General features: G+C 45.1%; 1 protein-coding gene across 1 annotated transcript; it reads right to left on the reverse strand.

The window, feature by feature from the left end:
* Window positions 1–235: 235 nt before the first annotated feature.
* On the reverse strand, window positions 236–2344 carry LOC136482535 (uncharacterized). Its single transcript, XM_066479742.1, has 2 exons — window positions 2216–2344; window positions 236–2096 (listed from the first exon to the last, which is right to left on the reverse strand). The coding sequence occupies exon 2, from the start codon at window positions 2058–2060 to the stop codon at window positions 420–422; it is 1641 nt and encodes a 546-aa protein (XP_066335839.1). The 5' UTR covers window positions 2061–2096; window positions 2216–2344; the 3' UTR covers window positions 236–419.
* Between the last annotated feature and the right edge of the window lie 7100 nt (window positions 2345–9444).

A 9444-nucleotide genomic window follows, 5' to 3' on the forward strand; every position in this document is an offset into this window, starting at 1 on the left:
TAATAATTAAAAACTTTATAGTAGCATACTATGAATAAACTTCGTACTCTCAACTTCAATACTTTGCAGATCCTTCGCCCATGTTTGAATCAGACGATCAGCATAGGCTCTCATGAAACCCTCCGTACGCTTTGTCGTGTATGCTCACATTACTTACATGTGTGGATCGGCCCCACGAGAAACCGGCCACACATCGGGAACGAACGTAGCCCACGAGCGTTAAAAGACCAAGGAATGTCATGATACACTATGTCTAGATATATAGTAAAAACAATGTATTTAGAAATTCGAAAATGTCTTATAATTTGGAATAGAGTATTACATTTATAGGTCAAACCTAGATAATTTTATATTTGCAACACACACCAACAGTTGAACTTTTTGTGTACATCAAGGTAGTACAAACAAGTGGAAATCCTTCAGGGGTTTAACGTGCTGGACATCTTGAGCTTCCTTGCCCAATAACTGTAATCTTGCAAAAACAACATCGGACAATCATGGACGCAAGAATTAGTTTTCAATAACGGTAGTGTGGATCGCTTTTGTTTCTGAATCCAATTGTCAACAATCGAGCCCTGCAACTGGGCAGGCGTGTGCACAACCCACGAGCTAATAATGAACTCACTGTTAGCACCTGTCCATCCCTGAGCTGGAACCTTCTTGTCCTGCCGTTGCTTAGAGCGTTTTGCAACTTTGTCCTTCCTAGTAGTTGCTCTGCATGAGGTCTTCTCGACCCGAAGGTATGCGCTTCCATGCTTGGACTTCCACGACATCTGATATGAGGTAGCTTCCAGATTCCTACTAAGGCAATCTACTGCTTTTGGCATCGTGATCTCGCCCAGCTGTTCAAAGGAAATGTTTGCATACATGGCACAATGTTTGGCTTCATCGTTGATTATCTCTGACACTGAACCCCCAACAGTTGGTGACAAATGTTCAAAAGAGGCATGATGCGAGATGTGTGCTCCAAGTTTCAGATATGGAAAGTCTCTCGTGGGGCTTGTTTGGCTTTCGCCATCGATGACTGCGATCTGCCTATTGTTCCCAACTGACAGTGCAACATGTCCTAGTAAATACACTTGGATAACTGGTTCCATGTATATATCACATGTCAATGATTTTGAAGAGGAGCTCTGGGCATGGAGATGTTCTAGTTGTTGATAGCAAAATGGGTTTGGTCGAAACCATTTAGAATACATGGTTTGAAGACTGTTCTGTTGTTCATCACAGCCATAAACTGAATAAGCATCAAACACCCAACACAAGTCTTGCATTGGCATCTGGGTCAGCTTTGTCTTTACAGTCTCAGCTGTGAAGCTCAAGTACGGTTTGAACAGCTGCAGGCATCTGACTACAACCCCAACTATGTCAGTACTCTCATAGAGATGTAATTTGAGGGTAAGAAGGAAATTATTCTCTGGCATATTGCCATCTTCAAGTAAGAATACCAAGCTCGCCCCCATCCCATGGTTGGGTAGACTAAGGGGCTGTAGAGTAAGTGAGAGATGTTGGCCCCCACGAACATTGCAATCCTTTGTTCCTTTGCCAGCAAGAAGATGGCGTATAAGAGGCACAGAGAACATGTATCTGCATGGTGTGCCACCAAGCTCCACGTACCTCAAGAACTCGCTGGCACCATCAGCAAACCGCTCAAATCGCCGGACGGCAGTGGATCCTCTTAGCTTGTCGTCGCTACCGCTGCTAAACATTGACGAAACAAATGACATGGCAGTATGAGCGACCCTCTTAGGAAAGGAGGAGCTCTGTAGCCCTTGTTTCACTTCTTCCACTTCTTGCAATCGCTGCCTGCACCGGCGCAAAGTATGGTCGCACTCCTGTGTGGCACGCTTGAGCTTGCTCCTCCAGCGCAGTAGTGGCGGGCTAGTGATGTTCCACTTGTTGGATGCCTCAAGGGCGGCTTCGAGCTTGATGTGCGCCATCTCCATCCTCTCTATGTGCTCCTTTGCATCTGACTTCTCGGCATAACCCTCTTTGATTCTTGATAAGACTTCATTAACTGCCTCCTGGGCCACCGCAGAACCGACCATCTCTGCTGCCATTAAGACTGATCAAAGCAACCTGTAGAATCGGTTGTCCTGCATGCACGGAAAGAAACCAAAATATTGCATACATATATGAGTCAGATTGTCCCTGTTCACCAGTCTAAAATCTATGATTGATCCTGTAAACTGCAAGTGCAGAGAGCAATCAAAACCTGGCGTGGTTGAGCACTTGCACTAGCTGTAGTGTCTCAGAAAGTAGACACCACAGCAACTCAGAAACAAGAGTTGGGGAATCTGTCCTGCCCAGCCGGCTAGTTGTGACCATACATATTGAGAGGTACTACATTTACGAGAGGGACATCGTGGAAATTTATCAAGATTGATAACAACACAGGAGGACTTTGAATATAGGGAAAAGACATTTAATAACTGATGTAGAGGCAAAGTAGCAGTGAGGCTGATGTACGGATCATATCACTGCACAGATAAAATCGCGGTCAGGACCTAGCAATCTAGTCGACGGTGGACTAATAAATGTAGAATATAAGTTTGAGAACATGCTTTTATTGTGAAAGAATGTGAACAATGCCTAGAGTGGGGGGAAAAGACCACAATCTTGGTTGCTCACGGGCAATATCTACTCGTCTAGGAGCAAAGCTCAAAAAGTAGAAACAAATGCTTGACACCGAAACTTGATGTTGCCATGAAGTGCTCAAGGTTTGCTCAGCTTTTAATTGCTCAAACACAGCCTTGCAAGGCTCAAATCTTGCACTCGAACTCAATAACATAATAGGAGTACCTATGACTAAATACTAACAAATTTCACATGAATTTGGAAGAGAAAAAATTAAAAATACTAGAAAACTGAAGTTCATCTGAAATTCAAAATTTTGAATCAAATTCAAATGAAGAAATGACCAAAATAAGAGTTGTAAATCTTGATGAGCTGTAAAAATTTGTAATTGATGACTTTTCCATTTAAAATCATTTACAACACCAACAACAACAAAGCCTTTAAGTCACAAACAAGTTGGGGTAGGCTAGAGTTGAAACTCAGCAGAAGCAATCATGGTTCAGGCACGTGAGTAGCTGTTTTCCATGTACTCCTATCTAAGGCTAAGTCTTTGGGTATATTCCATCCTTTCAAGTCTCCTTTTATTGCTTCTACCCAAGTCAACTTCGGTCTTCCTCTGCCTCTCTTCACGTTACTATCTGGCTTAGGATTCCACTACGCACCGGTGCCTCTGGAGGTCTCCGTTGGACATGTCCAAATCATCTCAACCGGTGTTGGACAAGATTTTCTTCAATTGGTGCTACCCTAATTTATCACGTATATCATCGTTCCGAACTCGATGCCTTCTTGTATGATCGCAAATCCAACACAACATACGCATTTCTACGACACTTATCTGTTGAACTTGTCGTCTTTTCGTAGGCCAACATTGTGCACCATACAACATAGTAGGTCTAATCGCCGTCCTATAAATCTTGCCTTTTAGCTTCTGTGGTACCCTTTTGTCACATGTGACACCAGATGCTTGGCGCCACTTCATCCACCCTGCTTTGATTCTATGGCTAACATCTTCATCAATATCCCCGTCTCTCTGTAGCATTGATCCTAAATGTTGAAAGGTATCCTTCCTATGCACTACTTGACCTTCCAAACCAACATCTTCCTCCTCCTGAGTAGTAGTGCCGAAGTCACATTTCATATACTCAGTTTTAGTTCTACTAAGTCTAAAACCTTTAGACTCCTAAGTCTCCTGCCATAACTCTAGTTTCTAATTCACTCCTGTCCGGCTTTGATCAACTAGCACCACATCGTCCACAAAAAGCATACACCAAGAGATGTCCCCTTGTATGTCCCTTGTGACCTCATCCATCACTAAGGCAAACAGATAAGGGCTCAAAGCTGACTCTTGATGTAGTCCTATCCTAATCGGGAAGTCATCCGTGTCTCTATCACTTGTTCGAACACTAGTCACAACATTGTTGTACATGTCCTTAATGAGCCCGACGTACTTCGTTGGGACTTTATGTTTGTCCAAAGCCCACCACATAACATTCCTTGGTATTTTATCATAAGCCTTCTCGAAGTCAATAAAAACCACGTGTAGATCATTCTTCTTCTCCCTATATCGCTCCATAACTTGTCTTCTTAAGAAAATGGCTTCCATGGTTGACCTTCCGAGCATGAAACCAAATTGGTTCATAGAGACCCGCGTTATTGCTCTCAAGCGATGCTCTATACCTCTCTCCCATAGCTTCTCTGCACAAAGCACCTATTGGTGTCATCAAAAGAGTCATCCAACTGAAAGGTTGTGTCCATATTCTCACCATTGAACAATTTGTCAAAATACTCTTGCCATCGATGTCGGATCTCATCCTCCTTCACCAAGAGATGCTCCCTTTCATCCTTAATGCACTTAACTTGGTTGAAGTCCCTTGTCTTTCTCTCATGAACCCTAGCCATCCTATAAATGTCCTGCTCTCCTTCCTTCGTACTCAAATGTTGGTAAAGATCCTCATACGCTCTACCCTTTGCCACACTTACAGCTCGCTTTGCAGTCTTCTTTGCCACCTTGTACTTCTCTATGTTGTCCACACTCCTGTCATGGTACAAGCATCTATAGCATTCTTTCTTCTCCTTAATAGCCCATTTACTATACCAAAAATTTGTTTGAAGTGGCATCAGCGAGCACCTAGGACCTTGCACCCGACCATGCCAACATATGGGAGCCCGCCTCCGACTGCTCCAAGAAGCTAGGTGTAACACCCCAAAACCTCACTACCTGATATGCCACCACAAGAGTTGGAAACTAGAGTGGTCAACAACAATTTTGGCAGCATCTCCCCTTAAAACAAGAGCAACACAGAAGCAACAACATATACAGAGATATAAATAAAGCTCAACCAACAAGATATAGTATCCTAATGAGCAGGTAAGCATCGAACAAAGTCTAGAATTCTAATGAGCAGGTAAGCATCGAAAAACTTCCCAACAACAACTACAAGCCAAAGTTAAAGTTAACCAATAAACAAGGACTCTATGTTCTAGTACTATTATTATTATCATACAACACGAGATTTTACACTAAAAGCTGACATGGATGTGTTGAGTGTGTTGCTAGATTCCCACCATTAAAGCAAAAGCCACTTGAGTGCCTGGAAAGATAGAAAGGGGGTGAGATATAAAAATCTCAGCAAGTAAACTACTTTAACAAAAATCTCAAAAAGGTGGTGAGACTACAAGCACATGCATTTATGTTATCCATGTCAGTGTGACAAATCATCCACTAACATAGATTTAGCTGTTCACATCATTATATGCAGTCTAATCTTACTCCAAATCATTCACAATCCCTGTTTCTGCACGATATCTTCTAGTTCATCATAAAATAGAATAAATTGATGATGCATTGATGCGGCACGTTAGGAAAATAATGTTAAAATCAAATGAGTAAATAAAGCTGAATCCATATACAAATATAGTAAAAAAAACTAGCTATCTACCCTATTTGTGTGCCGCTGATTATCTGTTGCAATTGTACCATGGTAAACCAGCCCCGGACACTGGTATAAAGCTGATGTCATCTCCGAATTCTGCTTTGCCTCCACAAGTATATCATGGGCTCAGTGGTCACAGCTTTCATTGTCCCTCTTGTAGAATTTCTAAGTTCAATCCACCATCGACTTGACTATTCGGTCCCGCAGTGCATGCTGCGTCGAATTCTTGCGCACGATGGCACATGCTGCCCAGTGCCAACACCTAACGCGTTCATACAACCTCACGTCCTGTAACACCCTAAATTTTGACCTAATTTAAAAATCACTAACAATTTGAACTTTTTAAAAAACTTTGCATAGGAAGTAATACATACCAATAGCATAGATATTAGATTAATATAAATAGGTTCACTTATGAATAAAATGTGATGTGTGGAATTGTGTGGTCACTTGTTTGCTTGCTTGATGAACATATGGTGGTACACCTTGCATACTTCCATATTCAAATTTGAATTCAAAAATCATCCAAACAAATGCATAGCAAATCTGGGAAATAGAAAAAGAAATGGAAAATGAAAAATGCCACTTGGGTTCATTCCTCCCTCCCACCCTTTCTCGGCCCACGGTAGTAGCAGCCTTCCCTCCTCCCTCTTCCTTCCCTCTGCAACAGGTCGGCCCGACTCCACGCCCCGGCCCAGCGCGCAACGCGCCCGCGCCCTCCCCCACTCTCTCACTCGCTAACGGACAGAGCCCGCCTGTCATCATCATCGTCTACCTCGTGATGACGGGAACACCGCGTCCCGCGGCATCGCCTCGACCTCACCGCCGGCACTACGCCCCGCTCCGCCCAGCACCGAGTGCATAAAACTGACCGCACTCTCACGAACCCCCTCGGCCCCTCAAACGCTCCTCCCCTTCCCTCTCTCCCTCACTGTGCCACCATCGACATGCGGCGCCATGGCCGCTCCTCGCCAGCACCACTTTGGGTAGCCACCAAGAAACCCTACCGCGCGTTGGATGAGGCCGCACTTTGGCGAACCGACCTAGCCATTTTGAACACGAGCATGCGCAATGGTGGAGCGCGCGGTGAGAAAATATCTCGCCGGCCGAGCTGCCATTGCCGGCCTATAATTAGGCTCGGCTGGTGACGCTCCGACCTCGCCCTCCTCACTCTGAGCTCCGCTAGGAGCTAGACCACCCCATCTCCCCCTCCATTCCTCTTCTCCACTTCCATTCCGAGCTTAGTCTCGTCTTCCCCAAATCGGGAGCTACCGTCACCCTTGGAGCCGCTCCCCTCCTTCTCCTTCTCTGCTGCATACCGAGCCAATTGGTGAGGCAGGTGAGTCCTAGAGCCTCCCCTTTTCCTTCTGCTGTAGCTAAATTATCGTCTTTCGCTCTGTGTTACGCTGCCATGGAGCACCTCGCTCCGCCGGGCCACCATGACCGGCAATCGCCACCGGCAGGGCTCAGCTAAGAACCACAGTGTGACCATTGCACTCGCCACTCACCCGCACCCACGTACACGTAGCTAACTAGACGGATTTGGGCCTCTAAGGCCAAGTCCACCGCTCGGCGCTGCCGTGTTTCCTCCAGCGAGCCGCCACCGCCACCACAGTCATTCCCCGGCACCCAGATCACCACCAACGGCCGCGGCTTGGCATCCCAAGCCTCGTCCACCACCTCACCACCAGCACCGAGGCTCAGCCTAATCGGCATGAACCTCTCCGGTGAACCCGAGCCCCCTCCCCTATTCTCCGGCGCCGCGACGGCAGCCGTTTGGCCGCCGTTGCCTCCCTCCCTCTCTCCCTTTCACTTACAAGTGGGACCGAACGTGACACCATTTCCGTAACAGCCGTCCCCAACCGTTACCCTCCTCTCCCCTCTCTCTTTTTCTAACAAGTGGGCCCGTGGCCATAACAACGTCATCACCATGGCCCCACCAGTCAGTCACACACACCACACACACAACGCTGGGTACACTATAGAAAATGCTAGGTGCACCCGGGTAATATACACAGAGTGTTAGAAATCTATTTTCCTGACTTAGAAAAATTCCCAGGAAATTTGTATATAAACTAGATGCAATAAGGAAATTAGTCATGTAGTTTGCACATATTTTCATGCACCAAAAATACATGTAGAATTCCACCTAGTTAATTAACTATAGGTTAAACTTCTAAAATAGATAACTTTTGCATCTTAACTCCGTTTTGCATGAACCCACTTCTAAAATTCATCTAAAATCTAGCTCTATGCATTTCACCTGGTACCACCATATTGTTCTATGTTTGCTTTGTCCTTTTATTTTATGTTTGGCGGTAGTCTTATTCGATAGCTACGCCGATAGACGATGGTGACTACTAGGAGAAAGAGGACCCGGACTACGGAGACGTGCCTACCACCGTGCTTTAATTATTATCAAATGCATAAACTTGATTAATTATTATCCTAGAATATGAGCTCGGGTATTATTATATGGTTTATGTTAAGATAAATGGTTATCTTGTTATTTTACGAGCTCCATGATATGAATGAACTTAGGGATAATAATTTCTGGAACATAAAACTTGTCAACCTGAAACTAAACCCCGACAGGGGGCGAGTGGAGGTAACTTATGTGGGATAAGTTATCTTGGCAGGATCGCCTGGATTGGGTTCCTGTGGGATATACTCGCCTCGGTCACATAAGGACCGGATCGTAGTCCCTCTCGCCTAGTGAGATATTACGTACAACCACACATCTAATATGGGTAGACTTGACCTCACACCTCGTTAGATAGAAGTACAATTTCTACTAGGAGGCCGGTGTAGGCAGCAGAATATCAGGAGAAGGCACGGATGCTATGTGATCTTTCGTGGCCGGGTTGACGTGGTTGCTATGTGATCTTGAACGTTAGGCCCTTGGATTTTTGGCCGCGTTCGAGCCTATATTATTGTTTATCATGATGATTAGGTATCATCGGCACTGTTATGTTGGGATGTTTGGTATCGTCCGAGATTGTATGATGGGATGATGTGGTACCATCCGGGATAATGAGATGGGGCGATTAGGTATCCTCCCGAGATTAGTGTGTTTTCCAACCCCTGAGAAGTCGTGGTAGAGTTATATGGAAATCTAAGGTCACGTACTTTCGGGTACGGGGTTTCGTTAGGCCTATTCTGTCCGCTGATCACGGAAGGGATTGCGCCTATCATGTGGGGAAATTTGTACACCTCTGCAGAGTTCATTAAACCTATTCGAATAGCCATGTCCTTAGAATGAACAGATGCTAGGATGGGATACTACGATTGGATTTACTTTTATGTGTAATGGAACTGGTAATGCAACTTGACACTAACCTAGGAACTAGTGCGAATGGTAATACTCAGCTAGGTCTCAACCCTTAATTATGATCACCACACCACTTCTATTTCCACCCTATTGTTAGCTAGGGCATGCTGAGTACGTATGTACTCACCCGTTGTTGACACACAGACTTCGGCACCGAGGAGGAAGCGCACCAGGAGGACTAGGAGTTACGCAAGGTTTACGATAGTAGGAAGAAGACAGCGAAGCTAGGGTTTCGACCGCACTCGAGCTTGCCTGTGGATTAGGATATCGCTATGCTGTATAACACTATCGTATTACAGACCACAATGATGTAATAAAATGCCGCTTCACGGCAGTAGTCTTCCGCTAGTAATGTAACCTATAAATATGCCCTTTGGGCCACTGTTGTAAGACCCTATTTTCTAGATATCAATAAAGCTCGGAACTTTTCATTATATATCTGTGTGCCAATTCTGTTAACTTGTGCGTACTTGTACGTGATCCTGGCGCAAGTACAGATACACCTAGGACCCTTAAAATGAGGGGCCGACACATTCTCACTGCTTTGCCCCCCTACTCAAAGTCCCGTGTGCATCACTCTTGACAAATTTCCTTGAGGATGCC

The sequence above is a fragment of the Miscanthus floridulus genome, chromosome 9 (genome assembly GCF_019320115.1).
Source record: "Miscanthus floridulus cultivar M001 chromosome 9, ASM1932011v1, whole genome shotgun sequence".
Taxonomy (NCBI): Eukaryota; Viridiplantae; Streptophyta; class Magnoliopsida; order Poales; family Poaceae; genus Miscanthus; species Miscanthus floridulus.

Bases quoted from the DNA above. Each gene is read 5' to 3' on its own strand.
- LOC136482535 (XM_066479742.1), bottom strand. From the start codon at position 2,060: ATGGCAGCAGAGATGGTCGGTTCTGCGGTGGCCCAGGAGGCAGTTAAT.